The 26,300-nt window shown below is 34.6% G+C and overlaps 1 protein-coding gene across 28 annotated transcripts in view; it reads right to left on the reverse strand.

Moving 5' to 3' along the window:
- The window catches only part of LOC118263166 (voltage-dependent calcium channel type A subunit alpha-1), a 254,477-nt gene that overhangs the window by 38,389 nt on the left and 189,788 nt on the right, over positions 1 to 26,300 (reverse strand). For 27 of the 28 annotated variants that reach the window (XM_050697717.1, XM_050697720.1, XM_050697734.1 and 24 more), the window contains one exon: positions 2,025 to 2,159. In XM_050697717.1, coding sequence (XP_050553674.1) covers positions 2,025 to 2,159 — 135 coding nt within the window. Of the gene's footprint in view, positions 1 to 2,024; positions 2,160 to 7,535; positions 7,629 to 26,300 lie in introns of those variants that run through there. The other variant, XM_050697724.1, reaches the window with a different exon arrangement.

Below are 26,300 nucleotides of genomic sequence, written 5' to 3' on the forward strand. Positions count from 1 at the left end.
AATAATATTTTTTAAATAATTGCAGTCTAGGTACAAAATATTTTTTTTTAAAGCTTGTTCTTCTGATTCATATGGTGTGTCCGTTTGCCATTTTCCGGAACAAAGTAGTCGATTTCGCATTTTCCCTTTGATACTTCAATATAAATTATAATTACATCGAAAGGAGATGAGTTGTCCTCTTCAAAAAAAAATATGCAGTCGTTATAACTATGTTAGTATGATTATAAATAAATAAATAAGAAGTGTCCGGCGTATAATACTGATTAATATGGTGTAAGCTACGAATGACCATACTTTGTCGGGTATTCATAATGAGAGTCTGGCTTCCTGTGCGGAGGGAAGCCAGGCGTGCAACGGACAAGCTAGGAGGCGGACGTGCGGCTGGTTGGCTTAGATCCAGGTGTTACTAAGGTAAATATCTGATTCATCTGTGTTTGGTTTACATGGTATCCTGATTACAATGCCTATTTTATAAAATTTACTTTACAGTTTTAAAACTTCAACCTATGTTTCGTGTGAAGCTTTTTGGTTATACATTCGTGTAGAAAAATGATAAGAATGAAGTCTGTATATACGATGAGTTATGCATGATTGTAAGCAAAATCCTGATTCATCTGTGCCTGATTCGTAAGGTCAAAACCGCATATGAATTATAAAATAATGCTCTTGTTGCGTTGTCCATTTTTTTACTAGTCTTATTTTTAAATTAACTTAGCTATAAATGTTATAGCTACAATTTAAAAACTTTTTTTGAGGAATGTAATTAATATGAGCCTGAAATTGCTAATCCGCCCTGAGTAAGCGTGATGATGAATGCTCGTGACTTCTCTGTGCGAAAGTACTCGAAAATGGTATGCTAACAATTAAAATAAATACAGAGCTCATTTACATACAATTTTCAATCGTTCAACAGATTCATCTGTAACAATTTCTGATTCATCTGGGCAGAAAATATTCAAACGTCGATATCTCGAAAACTATTTTTTTTAAACGAGTCCCTCATTCGTATATACGTTATTTGATATAACTATTTTCATATGAACACGTGTTACAGATCTTAAAATGGAATTAAATTTTGGCCATATGAATCAGTTGAAGAATCAAATTTCGAAGAACTACCCATTCCTCATGATGTTTTCTTTCTTCTTTCACAGTTTGTTAGTGGTGTCTAAATAGTCTTAGAAAGTACATGTAACATGGAAAAGTCACATCGGTACTTGCCATTGGTAAGTTTGGAACCCGCACCCTCATGCATGAGAAGCAAGCTTAGACCTTCACTACGATCATGACAATCATACATCACTTACTAAACACGCTTAATAAACAATTCATACATAAAAACATACTTGATATAGTTACTGGCAGTAAACAACAATGAAAATAAACAACTAAATTAACTGTTCATGTCACAGCGAGTTCCAATTTGTATTTATTTGCGTTCCGCATGGTGTGTTGGTTCCCCGGCTCCACGCATATCGAACGCCAAACTATGTCCCGCGGAATGACACCCAATTATCTACGCCTACCTTTTAAAAATGTTAACTTATTTTTGGCGCGCTTTTCCCTGTCACTGCGATTAAGCGTGACCTTTTTCCCTCGCTAATATTTTTTTTTTTTTATAGAATCACAGTGACATGTTATTTTTAAAGTTTGACTGATTTTTCGTTGGTTGGATTTTGTTATTGTATCTTTAACAAAACTGTGAAAATGTTTGGTTTTACTAATGTTTTTGATAGTGTTGACTATTAAAAAAGTGTTTCATGTAAAGGCAAATACTTATCATGTTTTTTTAATCATATAGATAAAATACGTTTTTATGAATATTTTTATGAACAAAGTAACTAATCCTATCTATGGTAGGATCTATGATAAGATTTAAGATTATTTTGGAGTTCCCTTAAATTGTCAATTGAAATTGCTCCTTCATATTATCAAATCACATTTTTGTTAATAACATATATTTAGATGATGACTTCTATTTTATGATAAGTCACACAATAAACAAATGAAAATGAGTTTCTTACCTCCGAATAGGATTTTCGTCGGCAAATATAAAGAGTGAGCTGGGCCCTGGAGTAGCGGGCTGGTGCGCGCCGCCCATGGTATCAGCTGGCGCCGCGCGAGCCTGCGCCCCCGCCGCCTCCTGCGCTGCCGCCAACCTGGAACATAACACCGTGAATTTAGTCAATGAGAACCTCTTTTAATGTTGTATACGCCTGGTACTTGAGCTTCCAAACAAATACGAAAACATGGTAGATTTGACAAAATATAAGTTGTGGATGATTGAAGGCAGTTGAGGTCGGTCGTAGAAAAATAGATAAGTTAAAAGTTCCAATCATGGTAGTCGGGGATCCGAAGGATACTTTTACACACTTTAGTAACTTGTAATAAGTTAAGATATATTTTACACAATGATTTTACAGCATTCTCAAAGAGGACTGGGGTATAGTAGTCAGTGTTAGAATACTTGTCTATATATAATAACAAGCAAGTCGAAGAATAATTAATCCCAGTTTTGAACGCCGTGGTGGTCACCGGAGACCGACAGTCAAAGACTTAACTTATAAAAGAAATACATACAATGCATACAAAACTGAAGTCAAACCCACTCTAGGAACATAACATAAAACACGATCATAGTGAGCACACACCGCGGCCGTAGAAGTTGTATCAAACTGAATTATTTAATCAAGAAGTTGGATGTACCAGGCCAGTATAAGCTAGTAAGTAGTATTATTAATTCGTTGTGCCGTAGCGTGATACAATATCATTAAACAGTTCTGTGCATGACTAGGAAGACTCGGGCGGTTAATGATATCATTATCAATTAAACTCCAATGTCCCGCTAAATATGAAACTGTGTTAAATTATAAATATTAAATAGTCTCCCATAGCGAATGTTTCAGACGTTACAGCGATAATTACGAATTTTTAGTTTAATGTTTCTGCGAAATATAATTACGTGGTTACAGTTCTGTTTTGTCGTTTAGATTTTTAATTAGTTTTAATAATTTTTGTGAGTCGTGACAGTTTTGGAAGTCTTCCGTGTGTTTTAGTTACAACTTTTATAAAATGGTTTTCAAAGAAAAAAAATGATTTCGATTCAAATAGTCGGATATCGCTTGATATCGTTTGAGACTATGACAATGAAACTTGTAAATTTTGTTGCTCTCATAGTGCCAAAAGCAAAATATTAAGCTTCCGTGCTATTACCGAAAAATACTAGAAGACGCTGAACCCAATATGTTGCAGTACTAATGTTACAAGTATCAATTAATTCCATTTTATATGTGATACGATATATAAAATATAAAACATATGTCCTTTGACTACACCGATAAATATAGGAAAGTACATACATAAAACATTAAAAAACCAGCGGAAACCGGAATATTTTCTTGACAATAGTAATTGTATTACGACTACAGCACAATATATTACGCGTGACGCAAAATTGAATAGACAGCGAAAATCTAGGTCACTCCGTTTGGTACAGTCTGTAGCGATAGGTAGAGGTTTTAGAATTCTGATTCGATTTTGGTACAAAATTAGGAACGAGATATCTTATGTATTTAACTATACAACTGAATAATTATGTTGCTTAAGGTTATATGACTACTTATAAAAGTACACAAGACTTGTGCATCAAATGCCTATAACCAGCACCTAGCTTCACTGACGGACCATTTTATGTATACAGAAACATTAAAAAAATCTTTTATTACTGCCTCGTTGGTCAAGTGGTCGCAAGTGCGACTGCCGAGTAAGGGGTCTTAGATTCGATTCTTGAGTTGGCAAAGCTTTGATGGGCTTCTTTCGACTTAATGTCTCAAAAGTAGCATGGTGTCTGGAATTATGCTCAGTAAATAAAGGTTAATAGGCTCACAATTCTTAATAGGTAAGATGAGTAGATGATTTGATTATGATGACTAGTGTATCATAATATATTAAAAAGAGTTGTCGTACAGTATTGCATGCATGTTTGCAACTTTGTCATGTGTTGTTAACCTTTCTTTGTCGATTGTACTTATACACAGATATATCTAGGTATGTATGTGTGTGTACACGTGACGGTTAAAGGCAAGCCGCAGTTTCAGTACATTAGATTAATTAATACGCCAGTTTTCGATTGTTATCAGGGTTGCCATCTAAACGGAAGCTCTGGGAGGTAAATAAACAACGGTGTATTGCAGACAGTTAATTAATGGCAACACTATGAGGATTAAAATAACATTTTTCATTATAAACGTTAGTAGATTTCATTTTGTGTGTTTGGTATGTTATAGTATGTTGAGTTTTAAGCTAGTGTTAGTTATAGGTACGATTTATAAAGTGTCATTTTTAAGTAGAAATGCTTCGTAGTACAATATATGAAATACATAGTTTCATTGACCTATACATACATATTAATGTTACGTGCTAGTGATAAATTAAAAAAGTAATTATATGAGTCATTTAGTTGACATCTACAGTCATTCATTTTAAAAATGACTAATAAATCAAAGACTAGTCATAGTCAAAAGGACTTTGTCATAACCGACATAATGTAAAAATACAATAATAGTTCAGATGACTCGTGCTCGGGCTCCTGCTATTTAGCTGAGCACTGCCGTTTTTGCGTCGTGTCGATTATTTATTTATTTTTTAAATTATTATTCTTATTTTGTTTGCAATATCTTGCAACGGTGCTAATAAACTGTACATGAAAATTACAGAAACAACAAAAATACTTCAATATAAAAGCCATTAGATAACAAACCAGTTGTCCCACGGATTCAATAATGCGCGCGCCTAATTCTATTAGCACAATATCTGCTGTGTCCCCATCGCATTCGTTGGAGAATGTCCCACAGCCCACATGTCCTGCTAATGTGACTGACCCTCTATCTTCAAAATATCTAGGTCAACAGGACAATAAAATAAAGAAACGAAACGGGTAATGGCCGTAGATGTAGTTATACCTACGTATAACTTCATAACGTCACGCCTTTTATTTGAGGAAGGGTTATGTTATGTGTTCAGTGTTCACACATCGAATTTAATACATAATTTTTGATAATTATGGAATGACTGAACTCAATAAAACATTGAAGACAACAAAAGTTTCCTAGGACTTGATTTTATAATAAAATCAGTTGCGGTAAGATCATGTTCGAAAAGTGTTGTAACAAATTGGTTTCTTTTTAACCAAAGCCTTTAATAATGAATCAATGTAGTGTATTATCACCACTAATAAATAATCGTTAATACAGTTTTATTGTAAAACTGTACAGTTGGCAACAGCTTTGTTAATGTTTTTACTGCACTATTTTGTATCATACGGCATACTATTTAAAGTTCAAAATATAATAACAATTTAGTTCCTGGGTTGGAACCCAAAAACGGTACTGTAGGATTTAAGTAGAAGTGATTTACTCAGAATCGTTAATTATCAACAATAACATCAACTGTCAGTTCACAGGTCATTGTTGGAGTATGAACGTCCTCTACACAAGATGGTTTGCCACAATCTCATGACAAAGGTGAGTTTGGAGACCGTAGTTTAAAGGGTCCGATGTATCAGAAAGGGTTGTTGCCAGTCTCTGTGTTTCTCTAACAAAAGTGTGACAACACCCACGGTGAGAGTAGAAGGGTTACAAAATATTCTGCTGTCACCATACAGCATTGCTATGAACTGTACTTATTAAATAAATGTGTGCAATAAACATTAACTAGACGATTTCGTTTGGAAATTTGTATGTGAGTCGGTAATTAATGGATTCCAAGTACTACCTACTACATAGTTTACTTAATGCCATGTAGTTACCGACATAAACGTTTTTAATTGGAGTAGAAATTAATGTTTGAAGCATTAGACTGGCTGGTGAAGTGACGTTTTTGAATATATTAACTTCACTGCAGCTAGTAAAGGAAAATGTTTTTAGTTTACTTTGTCTATAAATTCTGTATTTTTTGTTAGTTCAGTTTGAAGTGTAAAACATATTACTTAATTATTAAAACTTTATTTTTTAAAGGCTGTCATAAAAGTAGGTTACTGCAGTAGTGTACTTAAGAGTTGATGTTCGTATTAAATACAGCATTAGAAAATTAAGCAAATCTTAACAAAAGTTCTGTTATAATACTTTTATGACATACAAAGAAGGAAAAAATATTTTTTATGACAGTGAGAGTTTATACATATTTATAAGCAACCTCTTAAAATGCAGAAAAGCCATAACCTACTTAAAAAGAAACTTCATAACTATAATTCGAAATTCAAAACAAAACTCGGTCAGAAACACACTCATTTGTTTCTAATGTAATGCAAAGTTAACAAAAAACGTTGAAAGAACGGGCACCCGTAATTCTGAAGACAATAGAGCGAACAGGGGTCCGAGGGGAAGGGGGATGGGGAAGGTCTCCCTTCTAGGGTACAAGGGGGGGGGGGAGGTCGAGTGATCGGCCGCGACTAAGGACATCGGCGCATCTTGCCCTTCGGCCGCCTCATTAGCCAAGGCACTCGAGTTATTGTAGTCTGGATATGAGAATAGGGGGCTGTTGGTGTCAAGTTACTGGGGCGATCGTGTTAGCATAGTATAAAGTGTGTGCTTGCCTTTATGCTGGCTATCGTTGTCTGTTTTATGTGTAGGAAGCTGGTGTGCGGTGATTTTAATGAGTAATGTAAATAGACTACAACATAATTTATTATTGGGTCGAAAGTGTAGCAATCAAGTTAGTTGTCTGACAATGTAGTGATAAGAATTATTGTTACTAATTTGTCAAACATAACCTACAACTACATACATAATTTATTTAATATAAGAAAAGAGGTGCATATAATATTCTACTTGAATCTTATACAAGAAATTTGATTAAGATAGTGGCACAAACATTGATATGTATTATCGACAGTAATCATCAGATAATATAGGCAAGTAGCCTAGTTTTAATTTAAGTATTTCTCAGTCACATAAAACGTTTACAGCATTATCATAACTTTTCAGATAAACTGCAAGCAGAAATAAATATCAGTTAAGTTGACAAAAAACTTAATAAAATATTACTGTAGAATAGGCATGTGGACTGATTAAGGTCGCAGGGAGCCGCTGGATGCAGCTCGCTTTTTGTTTGCCGACCTATCGGAAAGTTATTTGGGGAGGCCTATTTAGCAGTGAATGTCTTGCGGCTGATATGTGATACGTGTCACTGGTGCGATTTCCGCAAAGAGTGATAATGGCATTTTCTGAATAAAATGACCATTTATTAGCCCAGAGTCAGGAAGTTCGATGGTGTTTCACCTCCATACCTCACAAAGCACGTGAAGCCGTTGGTCCCATGCCTGACCTCACTTCGATTGTGGTCGATCTGCTGCCCTATCGGTTTATGAGACAGATGGAACAGACAGTGAACCTGTGTTTGCGCACACACTTATACACTATAATATCTTCTGCGTAGTGTGCTAGTCTAGTTAGACAGACTGGCCACCTACGCGGGAGATATGATGATAAGGAGACGTGTGTACGTAGCACGGTTTATAAGATTCTGTAGATACTCACGACATATTGTCCACTTGTTCATTTGATAACTAATAAACACACATTAAGTCACTCTTTTTTTAAATTCGTATTTTATTATTCTAACACCAACACGCTGTTCACTGTGATAGTAAATACTGAATGCGGTGAAGTTAAATTGTTATTCACTACTGATTTTATATTTGGTATATTGGATAGAAGGTAGATATAAAAATAATGCAAAGATTATATTGTATAGTTCTTATGTGAACATAAGTTGTGAATGAAAAGTAATAGATATTATTGCAAGCAAGATTTTAGCGCAGATAAAGTAATATTGAATGCATGAAATCTCTAAACAGACGCCTTTTAATCACAAATCATTCATGCAATGTAATATTGTAGATTTATACACAGTGTTGTTTGAAATCGCCAACCCGCATTGAGCAAGCGTGGTGATAAATGATCAAACCTTCTTCATGTGCGAAGAGGCCTTTGGTCAGCAATGGCCACTTATAGGCTGATGTGATATGATTCACCAACCAAGAAAATCAAGTAAATAAACCAATATTTCTTACATACAATACACCATAGCAGACTACAGCATTGCGTATAATATGTCTTCGTAATAAAAATAGTAACAATAGTATCCTTTATATATCGAGGTCATATCCCAGATACCTATGTACATGAGATTGTGCCAAGTTATTCACGGAATTAAAGATAATACGTAGTTATGGCGTACGGCGGCCATGGTACAGCCAAGTTTTGTTTATTGGGGAATATTTAATGAATGCTTATTTGAATAAAAGTGAGGGTTTTGTAGGCTTTTTTTATAATTGTCTGTCTCATTTATTGAGCATTCGGTATCGTATCATATTCATGGCCGAGCGAGAGATTTGATTTCTAGGTTAAGAAAAGTCTTATTAATTTTATTTAAATAAAGAGAAAAATTATACAGATGTAAACAGTACCAAACAAAAATACACCTCTTCTTAGTCTTTCAAAGACAATTTCGACTAATCCTAATAATACTAAATGCGAAAGTAAGTTTGTACAACCTCCTTAAATTTTAATTACTCGACCAATGTTTTTGAAAACTTGCATTGTATTTTGTACGCTTTCCAAAGCAAAAGATAGCAAGCAGCTATAGCAGTATCCTCAGCACCATCATCTGTCAGCATTTAACACTGGGTAACAACCTCTAATGTACCCTATGTTACACAAGTACTACTTTGACTTTGCATACCAACAAATAGTCGTATACACAGAGAAGGACATATCATATCATGCAGGCGAATCCGCAAGTAACAGCTAGTAATGCTATACTTAGTTATTTAATACAGAACGAGAACGTATTTGGCCAGTTTCCATTTTATCCGATTTGGTCGTGGAGGCAACAACGGTTACATTTTGACAACTTGGTCACTTTGTGTAATTGAATAATTGATCGAGTTGCCGCATCGGGCGGTGTGGGGTTCGGTATACGGAGCTTTATTTGGACTTCGGGGATATTTGTGTATTTATTTTTAACTGTTAGTTATGTAAATTGTAAGTAAAGTGAGTTCTTGTATATATGGTATTGTTTGTGGTTGATGTTCGTTTATTTTGGTGTATGATAGGTATTTGCGTACGGCAGTCTTGTTTTAGAGTGCACTTCTGACTTCTTAATATCTTTTTTCTTATCGAATCTTATAAAAGTATTTAGATCAGTATCCTTAGACAAATTGCATTTGAGCGCCATGCCGATAGGTGAAGGAAAAATACCTATGTATGTGATTGTCACTGAAATATGTATGTGTAAATATGTACCTACGTCAAAATCTATGTCAAGCCAATAAAATAATTTTATTCTTTTCACTTTTTCGGCTACATTTTATAAACAATTTGTCTAGGGGATCTGATAATATCAAGTAAGCGACATATTACAGTACCTACTTTCAGCACTAATAGCATAACACTTAATAACATATTATCACAACTTCAAAATCTAAAAAGATCTCAAAAATATTCATATAGTACTTCGGCCGCCATACTTGTTTAGATGCGGTACATTCACCCGTACAATTGACATTCAGAAAAGCCCTTGGCTCTGCCCTTCAGATTCAAAAATATAACAGACAACACCTAAATTAAAAGGCTATATATAAAATAAGTTTTTATTTGAACTAGTTGTTCAAACTTAGCTAATAATAAAAATATTATGTGGTAGGCGGTTTGTTATGCATTCATGTTTAGATCATCAGAATCGATTTTCAGTAGAAATTGTTACCAATTTTAATCCAAATCTCTCTCATTTCTAGATCGATAAGTTTTGCCAGAAATTTTCTTATTACACATGCCAAAAAGTGACCTAAATCTAAAAATTTTGATTTGAGATCGGTTATCAATGTCGCCTTTTAAAGGTTTGGGACAATGAAAACCATGAAGTAAATGCATAGAGGAGATGTTATAACTGGATTTCCTTTTAACATAATGCGTGACATTATACGGGGTTTGCGAGGCGTTACAAAACACCCTTTTTCGTCTAGCGGTCCCATATTACAAACAATTGTCCATATTTTAATGACTAATTTTAATGTCTTTTGACTTTGATTTGATTTTTTGTGTCACAGTGCACAATCACATTATGGAAATTCCTTTTTGTTCTTGCTGCATGGCGATAGCTAAGGTTAAACTATGGTGACGCAAGCAACAACATACACAAGTACTAGTTAAGAAAATAAAAATAGAAACGTATTACAAATAAATAACATAATTTGGAAAATCACATTGATACATATCAAGTACATTCTGCCTACCCTTTCACACTATGACAAGCGTAATGATATGTTAAGTTTAACAAAACAGACAAAGAGATGAGCTTGAAGGCTTTAGAATAAAAACGCAAGCCACTTTCAATCGTATTGCGCAGAACAATAAGTACAAAATCCTGTTTCACTCAAATATCGCACATAATAAGGGCTGTAGATACAGAAGTAATCAATCTTATAAGGAAATTTCACTGCGAGGTCAATGAACTGAGCTAAGCTGATGAACTTTGGACTAAACAATTTAATTCGGTGAAAGATCTGTTGATACATTAGTATATTACCATTTGTTAGATATATTTTGTCTTTGCATAAATTAAGTGTAATAATGGTATCTTTTTAAACTCAAATTACGTTATAGTACACACAATGTTTCTTAGTAAAAACTTATTAAAACAAAGATACATTAAGTATTCATTTGATATAAACTTACTAGCAGTTATAAATCACTCGTGTCTAAGTCCGAAAATGTATGCACCATTCATGTCTCAAAGAAGTATCATTAGAACAATATTTCACGCACCATCAACCCACAGACGACGCAACAAACTTGACAATGATGAAAAAAACAAACAAAAACGTCCTTAACATTAGAAAAATGACCTATCACGAGCGACACTGACAAATTATAATATTTTGTACACCATAGGGTTTTCCCGACCCCATTAACATAACGGAGGGGTGACCTCGAGGCCTATATCTGAAGCAAAAAACCTGGGAGTCTTCCAAGGCGCCGGTTTATCTGGTTTTTGGAGACGAGACGGCGCCGGCACGACTGCCCGCCGTACGGGCGCCGCTCCGTACCGAACTGGGGCACCTCCCACAAAATCTCTGAACCCTATTTCATTTTGGCTGCAAGAGATAGCTTGAACCCGTTTGTAGTTTCAACTGAACTTTGTAAATCGTTGTGAACTGGATTCAGTTGTTAAAGTTGAGGGGTTGAATCTGAAGATGTAGTTTTGCATTGCAGATGTGTTGATGAAGATTTGTGTGTGTAATACTGGCTATATTAACTCAAACTTCTGTATTCTGTGTTAATAAAGTATTTTTATAAGTAAACATAAGCGGTGATATAATGTAATTACGTTTTTCATTGATTACGCTTAACCATACAGATTATCTTAGTCCTAATATTTTCGCGGATGTATGTTACTTCAACAACTAAATATTTGTCTCTTTTGTTATTTTAAACCTTACTAATATTTCTTATAAGTGTATGTTTGTTTTCTCGTCCTTCTTTTACGTTGCAACGGAGCATATTATTATGGTACTAATAAAATAAATGGTAATTTATATGCCTGGAGACAGTCAGGAGTTTAAGCGATCCCGCTAGTACCATAATACTTTAGACAGTATTATATAATAAGTATATTCCAAAGAGGCAAATTAAATTAATTAGCGCAGAGTAAATAGCAAAATACAATGTAAATATTGCTAATTGATAGATTGAATTATTTATCATGCAATGTAATAGCCAGAATATTATAAATTAGTCATTTTAATTGATTGATATGAATCACTACTGATATTAATTATGTGTCCAGCAGTAGGTAACATTAATTACATTATTTGTGTATCAATTAATTATTGTTAATCCAGCATTGTTGTGACACTGATAATTGACCTGTTTTCATTTTAATACATTGAAATGTAACTGTTAAGGATTCGGTTTAAACAAGAGTAAAATAATTTGCTGTGAAAATCCCTAATTAGTAAATTATACTTTACTTTCATTTATTTCGGTACTTATTTACTACAGTTTCTATGATACATTAAACAAAATTGTAACCAAAAATTGTATTGTCAAACTGATTGAAAAAGAGTAACCTACAGAGTTTTTTGCTCGTTCTTCTCCATAGGAATCTACACTTTGGAATGAGTAAATAGCTTTACTAGAGGACTGACCGACAGACAGACTACTTTTTTAATAGGCATTATAATATTTGCATTGACATTCAGAGGTGCCTTCCCGGTCTATGTGAAATAAAGAATTTTGACTTTGACTTTGACTTTGATTGTCAGTTCTTGGAAACGTAAATAATTTCTTTGTTGTGATTAAAAGATAATCACATGCCAAATGAATGGTAAAGTTAGGTTAGTATTAAGATCAATGGATCGGGTAAAGATAGAAAGTATGACACAAACGTATAACATGAAACTTAGGGCTTAGTACGAGTTTGTTTGAATGCGTTCAGCGCTCTTATTGGCCGGCTCGAATGAACCAACTAATCAGACCACCGGACGCGCTTACGTTTCAATTTCGTTAAACCTAAAGCAAACTCGTACTAAGGTTACTGAAACATGATAGTCATCAGCAGTTGGTGTATAATTTGTGACCTTGAAATGTACAACAGCAATGTTTAATTCTACTAACAAAATCAAAACAAAAATACATTTTAAAACCTTTAGAAAGTTTCTTTAGCGAAAATGGTGACATGCAGCAGCTATTCTAAGAATTCGAGCTTCGCTTAGTTCCCTGAAGTAAGCCGTGAGTCGTGACTCATTATGAGCGTGGGTGTTCGTGGGAACGGGAGCGCGTCACCCTTCGATGCGAGACTGTCAAACGTGCGAATTTTCCCTTAATATGGCGTCCTGAAGTTAATGTTTATTTATAGAGAGATTGTGGAGTGTGACGTATTAAGTTTTATTATTGGAGAGTTTTTGATGAAGATTTAAATTAGTGTGGAAATACATGCACATAAGTACACATGTATAGTGTATCGGCATTCATTCCCAATAGAAGACAATAGAGGCTTTTTTATGGATAAGGCCGGTAAACTAGCAGACGGATCACTTGATGGTATGCAATCGGCGACGCTCACGGATACCCGAAACACCAGAAGTGTTGCAAGTGCTTTACAAACAATGTATTTCAACAATAATTCATGTATCAAGTACATATTTAGTAAGGTATGGTACTATGTTCAACTAAAGAAGAAACCTAATGCGTACAAACGTGAATCTTCGTGACGTTGTTTGTTTATTTAAGTTGCGACGCAAAATCTAACGTATATTTAGGTGGCCTTATAGCCATCCTAAATGGATATAAAATTATAAAGCCATTTAGCCTAAACACGGATTTGCACGTTTATTGAGGTAGGTCCCAATATTCAGAAAATAAGAACAAAATCTTTTTATCAATAAAGCTAATTAAAAAACATCAATGAATATTACGTATATGTATAAACCAATATAAATAGTTATAAAATTAAACTAACAAACAAATAAATAACTCACCACTCTTTACCAACAAAATTAACAATACAATACCAATTCACGGACTATATTTGAACAACGAAATTCAACTGTTCAATCTCTGTTCAATTCAGGACTATAGAGTGTGAGATGACGTAACAGCTCAACAATGTCTGGAAAACAGCCAGTCTGTGTGTCCTTCAGCCCTTGGGATAAGGCGACGGCGCGGCGCCATAGCTATGGCGCTTTCGAGGTCACCCCTATTCCCGGGAATAGAGTTGTACCGCATTCTGACTAATGCGGGAACGCGTGGGATTGAGTGCTGTGACTATTTTTCTTCACTATGATGCGGATAGTCTATGATTTATTTATCTGTGTCTTCAATGTGACCTAAGAGTTTTGTTAATGTATAACAAAGTTTGGTTGCGTATTTTTATACGTACATGTATTATTATTTGTGATGTTCTGACGTCATTAGTTGGAGAAAGAATATTTTTAGATATTAAGAAAAATAGTACAATACCTACTATATTTGAAACCAAAATTTTGTGCGGGAACTGGTTGGATTTTAATTTCAGCTTAAAAATGTTCAAAAGCATTGTTCTTGTAATTTTAAAATGACCTATATAGTGATTAACTTTGTATACAAAAGAAACAAGTTTATGTAAGGGTAAGGGCAAGGGTGCTTTTCCATCAGAGATGTCCTATGTACGATGTTACGAAGATGTAATAGCTAAGCTGTGAAACAATGTGACCGTTTCTACTGATACAAAGCTATGTGTACCAATGAATATGATTGGTGGAAGCCAAGCGCATTCACAGTAACGTATCATAGCACATCTCAGGTAAAAATGTACCTTAAGTATGTAAGAAAACAAGTATAGATCGAAAATAAAAAGCAAACTATTTTACAAATGAACACATTTTACAACGTTACATTAACGAAACAATCCACAATATCAGTCAATAACTGATGAGTGATAGTAATATAATTAATTAAATATAGTTAATTAGCGAGCTGACCGCAAATTATGGACGTGTAACATAGCAACGTAATTAGTTATTTGCGGTCGGGTGTTCACACATAATTACAAAGCGGAATTTGTTGCAGATGAAATTGACACATAGAGAGGGATGATCATTTAACGTTCAACAATCAGTGGGCATGTATCCTGGTCGTTTTAAATTGGTAGAAAGTATTTTTGTGGTATTGCTTTAGCGGATTGTTTTATGAAAATAAAAATAACGTGTTTAAGTATATTATAACTTTCGTGAGATATACTAAATTAATTATCATGTTTTTCAGCTACTCACGTAACTATCGTCGTGGCCGTATCGTGGGTGAGAATGCGGCTCATGAAGATGAGCCTCTAGCTTGGCACTAGTTTCAAGCTATGATAGAGGCTCATATTCATAGTCATATTTTATGTCAATTATTATTTATTCTTTATTGTATATTTACAAAAGAAAGCAAATATGTATCTTTAAATAAAAAGGAAATAATATTTTGATACAATCGGCTGTTATATTAAGCATACAACTCTAAAAGTATATGTTTTTACGTATAAATTATACATAGTACTTTAATTCACATCTAAACGCAAAGCCTTTCATCTAAACCACTCCTAAACCTCCAGACAAGATTTGACACAGTATTACAAGCGAACACAGTGTGCACCGGGCTTTACAACCGCATTGATTCACAGAGGTGACTATGAAGCGTTACCCAGTTAGGCGTAACTAACTCAGTTATATGGTTAACCGGGTTTGCACCTGTATTTATAGATACACGATCCGTCGCTCTAAATATAAGGCATATTGTAAAGTTATTGCATGGTATAAATTGAGGTGTCTATGGAGAATTTTGCCGCATACATTTAAGACAAGGCTTTTATATAGTCGGTAAAAGAGAAGACGGATCACCTGGTGGTAAGCACACCAGAGGCGATACAAGTGCGATACCGGACTTTGGAGCATGGCTCTTCCACATTTAAAAAATTAGAAAAGGTTAATCATCGCGTGTTATTTTGAAGAATGGTAAGAATACTTAATCTCCTCTTTTCTCTAGGTATTGTAAAAACAATTTATAAATTTATGTGAAGTAGAAAGTTAAAGTTTTCTACCCGTAATAACTAGGATTTTCAAACTTAAAACTATGAATATAGATTTAAATTAAACTGTGTATAGCCAAGATTGAATCTACGAGAACACTTTTCAGATTTTATAGTACTAACTGCCAAGCCCTATGCATGTGTAGGTAATATCAGTACGTACATAAATAGTATCAAAGTATCACACACGTGCATTGTTATAGATAGGGGAACTTGTTAACTCATGAAACGTAAACCTATTAGACATAGGGTTGATAATCCTGGTTTTATTTTTAATCATAACTACAGAAGATTACATAACTACAGAACTACAGAAATTTTTCCCCAGTTACGTTATGAAACTTGTGTAACAAATTGGTCTTTTTCTGCCTAACAATCGTTTCATATCGTATCGTGCCATATATGGATTAATACCCCAGTAGTGCTTCGTTCAAAATGTGAATTGAACTTGAGACCCTATTATTTATTTTTTGAGGGGAAAATCATCCAATGACATCACTTGCTCTGGATGAGGCGAAAAAGTGTGTCAGACTCACTGACTAAATGCCATCCCGTTCCTACTCCTGCTTAGAGCACGAAGCTACAGTAGTTAGGTTGTCCGTAGCTCCGGATAATCTGAGACCCAGATAGTTTGACAGTCATGCGACTATGCGACCAAAGACGCTAAAGAAATTAAAGAAGTTTATTAATTTAAGTAACTGCTTATAATAAGACTGGGTAGAACAAGTCACGTGTTTGTAAAAGCATATATTGTATGCGTAGAAGTGTAACGTTTTTAACCTAGAATAAATATGCTAATGTGTACCATGTAGTCTATTTATAACATAAGTTATTTGTAGCTATTTATGTAAAAGTTTTATGCTAAGATTTTGTTAAACCATGCTTAGTAGTTTTCACAATAGTTTAAAATAGTTTCTTTTAAATTAAGAATAAATCAAAACTTTTTTTAATAGAACTGCCTTAAATTTTCTTTATCACCTCGATTTTTTTGGATTAGTTTGTATTTCCAAAATCTGCAAAATACTATGCTGAAACCAAATCAAAATCGGGTCAACCAAACACGAGATAATCGCGCACAAACACACATACATACAGTTCAAACTGATACTCATACTTATTTTTTTGAAGTCGGTTAATTAGATTGAAAAGAAAAACCTTGTGTTTAAAAGTTATTAGTAAGACAAATGGGCAAGAATCATCTAGATATGTGTAAGCATATAGAAAATGACCAAACGACCTCCATTCGCGAAAAGAATTTCAACACCACCTCCAAAAAGCCACTTAAACATTTAACGACAAATTAACAAGTACTAAAACACGTTACTAAAGCGATACTAAAAATGATTTCGAGGAAAGAAATCTTACAAACGAAGGCCAGATTACATGAGCCGTGGTCGGAATAGGGAGTAATGACCGAATACTGAACGTGTAGCAAAAGACTAGGCGGCGCCGAACTCCGTGAAACAGTTCGATAATACGACATGTTACATCTTGTTTGTTTAACGCTTTTTTTTGAGGTTGGCAGCATTGAGGACCGATTGCTACCATAGAGTTAATTTTTTGATGGTTCTAAATTGAAAGTACGTGGAAAAAGAGGTTTGAGATGGAATGAGTGAACTGGCTGAAATTACAAATTTTGAAAATGTAAAACTTATGGTAAATAGTGTCCTATACTGCTTAATTTCCGGACTATCTAGCGGCTTTACCTGGGTTCCGGTTCGAAAAGCAGGAGTAGGAACAGGGTGGTTTTTAGTCAGTAAGAGTCTGACACTCCCTCTCGCCTCGCCCAAGGCGGGAGAAGTCATCGGATTTTCCCCCTTAAAAATACTGCTTAACTTTCAAAAGCTAGTACTAATGATGTCTATTTATACTTTTAGGGTTAGTAGGTATATTATGTAAGCTAACCTAACCATAGAAGGGTGTTTCTTCAAAAAACTTTAACTTTTATTTAACAAATCATTATTCTCCCGCGTTATTAAGCATCACGGTAGTTTATTATCATCCTTATTTATATTTGATTGGTTGAGAGCAGTGTCACAGCTTAATTTATTGAAACCAAATTTTGTGTTTCAATCGCCAGAATTGTTAACTTTTGGGTGAGGATAATGACGCCGTTAACTTTTTGTGACTTTTTTTGAAGAATCACCCAGAAACTACATCACCACGTTAATATAAAATTACAAACCTAATTTTCCGATACAATATTCAATAAAAAAACAAGTACTGTCATTCAAGTAACTAAGTAATACTGTCTATGTGACGTAAAACATCGTTAGTTTTACGTTAAGTTGCCATTAGTGAATGGCCGCTGGCATGGCGGGCAACTTATTGCCGTTTGGCACGCCAACCAGCCTTGTAAACACGTCGCCATGTAGGTAACAGCATCTGCAATGCTAACTAACGGTTTAGTGTCGTGTGTGAAGAGTGATGTTACGGGTTCTGGTAATAGAAGAGAAAGATTTGAAATCGTTTGATGAGTGCAGTGTAGAATACAATATCACAATCCCAAGTCTTATCACCCGATAAGTCTTAAAAGTCGGCTACTGGACTACACTCTTTAAAAAACATAGTTAGCAGCGTTCTTTGATAAACTTGAGCCTATTGGACTGTGTACTCGACAAGGATATTACCTATCATCAGCCAATAAGTGGCCACTGCTGACCAAAGGCCTCTTCTCACACGGAGATTTGAGCATTAATCACCATGCGTACTCAATGCGGGTTTGCGATTTCAAAATTATAATTATTTATAAGCCCAGGTTTCTTCACGATGTTTTCCTTCACCGCTTGTTGGTGGTGTCTAAATAATCTTAAAAATACATAATATAATTCGGAAAACGTCACATTGCACTCCCAAACTTAAACCATTACCTATAGCAAACCTTTTTATGTAAATGAGGCATAATTATAGTCCAGCAATAGATTGTGCTGGAGTATTAAAGTTGAATGTATCAAAGTAGTTACTCAATTAATATTGATGAGTAATTGGGCGTACTTAAATTATATTATAAGTATTTTTCTATAAAATAAACTCTCAACTAATAAAACATCAAAGTTACAACTGCAAACGATACCCAGTATCGTGACCAGTAAAATAGAACATACGAGTGCCAAAACTAAAAAGTCACAACAAACAAACGCAATTCGAAATTCAGATCTCGATGCAAAACATCACTAGCAAATATGTCAATCACGATGCGAAAAATTCATAGGCACTGTCCAACTGTTTGACAGACAAACCGAGTGGCGAGGTATCGACGATCGTCGGATATGGGGCAATTTCCCGCCAAAAATGACCGCTACAGAGCTGCCAACGATACCGTCAGGGGTGGCAGGTGAGGGAACTACCACCACTGACAGGGAGCTCAGCTGGCGGATTATAGAATCGAAATTTAAAATTTTTAGTTTCTTTCTTTTTGGCGTTCGATATTTGAACTTTTTAGAAATGAATGTCAGGGCGAATACTTGTGTTTTTAGCTTTTTTCAATATTTTTTATCACGGTGGATATCCTCATGGACTTACTGAGGACGAGGTTAACAATGACTTATATTGGGGTTTTAATCAATGGTTCGCAATTGTATTTTGTCAATTATATTATCCATAAATTTAATGTGATGAGTATGAATAGTGAAATTTAAAAAATACTACCCTTCCTACAGTCGGGTAAGGATTTTGTCCACCAAATCAGAAAACGTTCTGTGACCAGAAAACAGTGGACCAGAAAATATGGTTTAAAAACTTTATGGATTTCAATAATCAACTCGATTCATACTACTTATTACTTAGCAACAAAGTAAAACCTAACCAATAATTACTACTTTATAAAATCGAACTTTACAGCAACAATGTATAAAATTGAAGTCATAATACAATTGACAACATAATAAAATATTCAGTAGAATATGGTTTATTCACACAGAAACGTTGACAAACAAACATCTGTTTACATCGAGGTAACTACAGATAATGACATAAGACAATATTTTTTATAATTGCTTGATTGGCAAGCATTCTACTAAATACTTTATTTACCGCCGTACTTAGAGTCATTTAATGGTTACTTAACCCAGTCCTTAGCAATTGTTTTCGGTACAAAATTGTTACTAAGGAATAGTTTAAGTAATAATTAAATGTCTCTGAGTGCGGCTGTAAACGCTACTTTTACGTCCTTGTGCTTAAAAATGGCAATAAAAAATAAAGTAATGTCGAGTCTTTTAATTCCCCAAGGAGTAGACAAAGGTGCTAATCCTTATCTATCACAAATTTCACCTCTTATATTTTGAGTCCCATACCATACCAATACGCCGGGAATAGTTCCAAATTGTGTCCTATTAGAAGAAAAAAAAATCGGAAAAAATACCACATTAACACTTTACCTCACCTCGACTGAAACTAGTACGAAACGAGAACACGCTAGGCGCTTTCATTGGACGGCGTGAATGAGCCAACCAATCAGAGCGCTTATTATGAATTTGTTTTACGTTTAACGAGATCGAAACGAAAGCGCGTGCGACACTCTGATTGGCCGGCGCGAATGAGCCAACCAATCAGAGTGCCGAACACGGAAATGTACTGGATTTCCAGTCTGAGAGCCCATGGTCAACCATCGCACTTGTTAATTCGTGATCAATGAAGTTAAAATTATTAAGTCTGATAAGTTTTATCTTAAGAACCAAAACTATAATAGCTCAAAATAACCTACTACTGCAATTTACATAATGTTATCATAATCACACCCACTCAAGTTCCAATACATAGCTCATCAATTAACAACCAATGAAAAACACCAGCTACCACGTCTCATAATACACACAGACACCCACACATACAAACTGCTCTATAAACACGTTCCAATGCAGCTAACAAATAGGACAGATCAGCTGTTCTAGCGTCACGTCAGAAGTGTCACACGAGGCAAAGTGGATTACAATAGTATGTGGCGACTGGCGACTCAAGTGTCGGTGGACGTCACGTGCAATATTTACTGAGTTTAAATATAATACTTTATAGTGCGTGTATTGGACGTCATTGGTCTAATTGACGGTCTCAATAGCCTATCTGTTGGTAGATTTATCTGCAAGATAGATGTTTTTTTAGTCCAATTATTTCGCATACGATTGGTGTTTTCTCCTGTGTTGTGGGCACAGGTAACCACATACAATATCACATACACATGATACCTAGACCCGAAACAACAATTTGTGGATCCCACAAAGAGTTGCTTCATGCGGGAATCGAACCCGGTACCGCGTAATAGCCAATCGTGCAGTCAATTTCAGAGCTTTTCAGAGATTTTGTTTAGAGCCTATGTCAAAACTTTAGCTTCAGTAGATATCCTATAATTATATTCCCTGGTAGTATAAACAGTCTACAAGACAGGCTTTCAGAATCATAATAGGGCAATAGGTACTCAGAAAAACATTGAATTCTGATTGTGAGAACTGTAAAACTAACCCTGATAGGTTGGTTAAATAGTCCAATAAACAATAATTAATCGAATAGAAAAAAAGCAAATTCAATACTAGCATAATGTCAAATGCGTTGGGATTACAGCGGGTCACTAATTAACAAGGAAAGTAGGGCGAATGTGACGAGTTAAGACCATTAGTTGTACTGCTATACAACTATACAACTATACATGTGTGTAGGTATGTCTGTATGTATGTATGTACGGCAGGGAGGCTCGGTTACTAGTTCAGCTGCTGTAGGTAAATACGTTTGTGTGATCTTTTGTCGATGACTGCCTCTTTAGTGGTCGTTTGTTAGAATCAGTTTAATACTTGTTAATTCTATATTGTTTGACGGGTTTTGTAATTAAACATAAATATACACTTTTCTCTATACTTAATCAATTTAAATTATCAAAAAAACACTCTTGGCAAACCACGGCCAATAGTTCAGCGATCAACAGAATCCAAATTCAAATCATCAGTGATAATCTCTTCAATATCTAATTATAATAAGATAAATGATATAAAATATATTTGTTGCTTTCGATGTTAACTTGAAATTTAATTTACGTAAAATATTCTACCTTTTATTAGTGTGGTTAAATAAAGTGGGGAGGATTATGTGCAGCAGTGAAAGTCTTATAAAGGACATGATGTCGATGAGAAAATTAAGTGATAAAGCACTTTACACACACAAAGATATGCATGGTTTGTACGCACTTTACACAGATAAAGAACTGCACGGTTTGCGTGAAAGCTGGGCAACTGGCTACCGCGTAACGTGTTGTGGATTCAATTCCCGCATGGAGAGCTCTTTGTGTGATCCATAAATTGTTGTTCCGGGTCTGGGTGTCATGTGTATGTGAAATTATATGTTTGTAAAAGCACCCACGACACAGAAAGTCCTAGTGTGGGACAACGTTTAAAAATATCGCCATATGGAATACACCAACACAGATCCCCCACTTACTCCCCACGAACAAAGAAAAACTATTAAATAACACATACACATTCTCGTTACTCGATTTTTCTAAAGTAAACACTTTAAAGGAGGGGAAAGGCTAAAGAAATGTGAAAGTTCACGTGGCATGCGACATTTGGACGGTGACGTAGTTATCTTTAACGTTGTAACCATAACCAATTTATCACAAAAATGTCACAGGAACCACACATTGGTTATATTTGGTACAATTCGATAGTAAATAAAATGTTATGATAATATATGACTGCACGGTTGGCGCAGTGTACAGAATAATCTTTTGTGTGATCCACAAATTATATATTTTGAGTCTGAATGTCCTGTGTATGAAATTATAAATTAGTATAAATTTGTAAACTCACCCGCGACACAGGAGAACATTCAAATTGTTTATAATAAAAAAAAGTTGAATTAAAAATACTAGATATAGAGTGATCTATATCTAGTAATGTTTTAAAGCTGAAGAGTTCCTTTGAAAGCGTTAATCATCGAAACTGCAGTTCTACTTAATTAATTATTTTGTTTTGAAAGTCCATTTATCGAGGAATGCTATAAAACAACACGCTATACAATCAATATGAGCAGCAGGTAAAACCGCAGAGGCATATCTAGTTTTTGATATATGTATTTCCGTGGTAAAAATTGTTATGACATGCATTGAGGGGACTTTTATTGAGGAATAAAAATGTTTCTTTTTACCGTGACAGGAAACTGACTGACTCAAAGTTTACGAAGACGAAGTTACAATGTAACATGTATTGGAAATATGTTGTTTTGTTTTGAATATGTAATTTAGTAGATATAATATATTTAGAACTTATTTTTATCTATTGATTGTGATTGGGGAAGGTCTAACTGTATTGTAGTAGACGTCATATCATGTGTCTATAATGATCATGTTGACAACACGATACTGGTGTGAAAAGTTGTTAGTATTCTATGTTAATCTGTAGCATGAAGCAAGTACAAAGAGGAAATGCCATAATGTAATTGTAATTATTGTGCATTGTGACAAAACAAATTGGCCCTGTTTAATGATATTATAAGTAAAAATAATGTAGATAGGTTATAAATGCTCATAGAGTTGCACATTAAAACGTGGACAATTGGCAACGTTTTCGTAGTATGGGATCGCTAGATGGAAAATAGAGAGGGGCGTGGTTTGTAACGCCTCGCGCTCCCCGTAAAGTGTCACGCATTATGTGAAAGGGAAATCCAGTTATGACATCTCCTCTTTGTATTTGCTTCATACTTTGAAAGATAGTGTCGAACGTATATCTAGCTAACTTTTTAATACATTGATACTACTGAAACGTTAATTGCCAAGTACCACAGGTGAAAAAAGATGAAAGGTTTGGGTAGTCGAAAATGCCTACGGCATTAAGCCCACCTTGAGTACATATTTATGTGTATGAAAAAAATAAGATGCATAATACCAAAGAAACTCATTTCGAATTTCTCATATCTTAATACAAAAATATATTTAAAACACCTCACCCTTTGATTTCCAATATGTAATTAAACCTTTAATTAAGTATAGTCATTATTCGAATATCATTCCAGGTAAACTGTGGTTCAGTTGACCGAAACGCGTGATTAATCATCATTTGTCATCATTATCAGGAAATGATTATATGTGCTCAAACAGTATATCACATTTGAATACAAATACATATTGTCATATTATAGTAAAGATACTTTATGTATGTATGTAAATTAGGGTGAATTTATTACTAAATAAAATAGCTCCTACCCGCGGCGTTGCTCGCATTCCCGTGGAATAAAAAGTACCCTATGTGTTATTCGCGACTATAATTTACCTCTGATATTTATATCGAAATTTTCTTAGACTAACAAATATATACATAAAACGTACTGTTTTTATGATTAACGGTTGTAATGTGTATGATCATCAAGAATAAGAGTTTGTACCAAAAATCTGATTGATCTGTCGTCAGGAAGAAGTATAAACTCCAATTACATTTGCCCTAAACAAACAAATAGGTATATTTTTATTATAAGAAAATAGAGAGTGAGAGAAAAAGGTAGTAAGTAATCCATTTACCAGAAACCAGTTCAGAAAAACTGCTAACTTGCATGTTTTAAGATTTATTCTATTCTATTCTACGTTATTCTGGGCCCACTGCCAAAGATTACGCTTCAACTTACCGACGATTTGCTAAGCAATTCGATTCATAACAGTAAATTTTGGAATTGATACCATCTTTTTGTATATATGTAAGAAATAAGTATTAAAGTTCAACATAGTTTATCATACGAGAATCTATAAATAAATGTTAAGATTCTAAATAGCTAAGTATAAAGGAAGATCTGTAAAAACCGTAAGAGTGAGTGCAAGGCAGTGGGTCAAACTAGAAATATAGTATTCCCTTTAGCAAGCCTGGAGGGCAAATGGCAATTGTTCGATGCTACATTTAGCCGACTTTGGTTAAGTAACGAGCGTAAGAGAGAGATCAAGGCAGTGTGTCAAATCAAAAATATTTATCATCCACTTTTTTTTCAATTATTCAACGACTTCTTTCCGCCTTGAATGAGACGAGGTTGGGTGTCAGACTTACTGACTAAATACAACCCCCTTGCTACTCTTGCTTTTTACGCCGGAGCCCCGGTAAACCCGCTAGGTAGTCCGCAGCTACGGGTAGTATTATCCTTAGCTAGAATATAGGAATATTGTAAAAGCGAATAGATACCAAATAAGTCAAGTTCGTTTAGAAGATTGTTGAAGAAATTAATATACTATAGAAAAATGTTCAAATTCATTTAAAAAAAAAAACAATTATTTGAAGTTAAACCCGATCTAAACCAACACAGACATTGACATTAACTCGTAATAAAATATCATGTTTCTATGTAAACAATCGTATTTATACATACAACATTCAACTTTAAATACATAGGTACTAGATTCAAGGTCGTCAGTACGCAGGTCATCGCCCAATATCAGCCTCGTTCAAATTGAACCGATTATGTCATCACGATAGCCATTCAAACTTTACGAAGAAACGTACATAATTAACGAAAGTATTAATTAATTTACTCTCCATTTACATATGTAATTGATAAGGAAATGTTTGGATACTAAATACTAAATTAATTGAATATTCAATCCCAATTAACTATTAAAGGCGTTGTGTTCAGCTGTAATATTTTTTATTTCAGTTACAGAATTTCAGGTAGAAACGTTCAGCCACCACGTGTATCGGCCCGGGTGGTTGCGTTAAAATAAATATTAGTAGCGTATTTCGGAACGCAGCTATTCACTGAGGCGAAGGCACGCGAGTGCGAGCGAGATAGCAGGAGATGAGATCACGGGAGCGAGCGAGATGACACGAGCTTATCCGATCGATAGCCGCAGCCGCAGAGTGCCGCGAGTGACGTCAGAAGCCCGTCTCGTCATCTTTGACTCTGTTCAAAGAATTGTCACTATATTTTTGTATAGAATGAACGCCATTAACTGTTCGATATGAAAACCAACTATTGTAGGTACAAGGGAATATTGCTTTGAGTCCTTGTTATATGGAAAATTATGTGTTATTTACCTCATAGGTGATGTAAACATGTTATTGAATGATTCTAATCTCATACGAAGGAAAACAAAATTAATTGGCGATCACATATTTAACCTAAAAGATTTGTGCATTGACTTATGTATTTACCTTTTGAGCTCAAAAAACTGATCCTGCAAATATGTCTAGGCACTTTTTTCTAAACCATGACTTCGAAGAAAAAACGTATTAAGTTAGTTTTACTGTAATAGAACTAACAATTTTATCACGAACTATTAGTTACTAACTGAAACTGAATCGATGAAAATAACCCAGCATAAATGAATTAACAGCTCCATGATTAATTTGTACGCTACGAACTCGTAGACCGTCTACAAGCTACGAGCTACGAGCTACGGCGTAGCATTTCACTTTCATGCAGAAAATAGTATTACTTTTTAGTTTCAATGCATGTATGAGTAGTTAGAGGAAAATGGATTATAAGGTGTTGGAATAGTGTATGTTTTGCAATGCTAATAAATTGTATGGTCGTTTTACTATTACGTCATTGGAGTGATACATAGATCGACAAGTATTTTATGGTGTGACAAGGTCGTAAGTTTTCTTTAATATTGAATGTTACGGAAATTAAAACAAGGACATGACTTATTGTTTCTTGTAGACAATTATAGTATTGGAATTATGTCATATCCAAGTTTTATACAGCCGAAGTTTTATTAACTATTTAAAAAATAG

Source organism: Spodoptera frugiperda, chromosome 12 (genome assembly GCF_023101765.2).
Source record: "Spodoptera frugiperda isolate SF20-4 chromosome 12, AGI-APGP_CSIRO_Sfru_2.0, whole genome shotgun sequence".
Lineage (NCBI taxonomy): Eukaryota > Metazoa > Arthropoda > Insecta > Lepidoptera > Noctuidae > Spodoptera > Spodoptera frugiperda.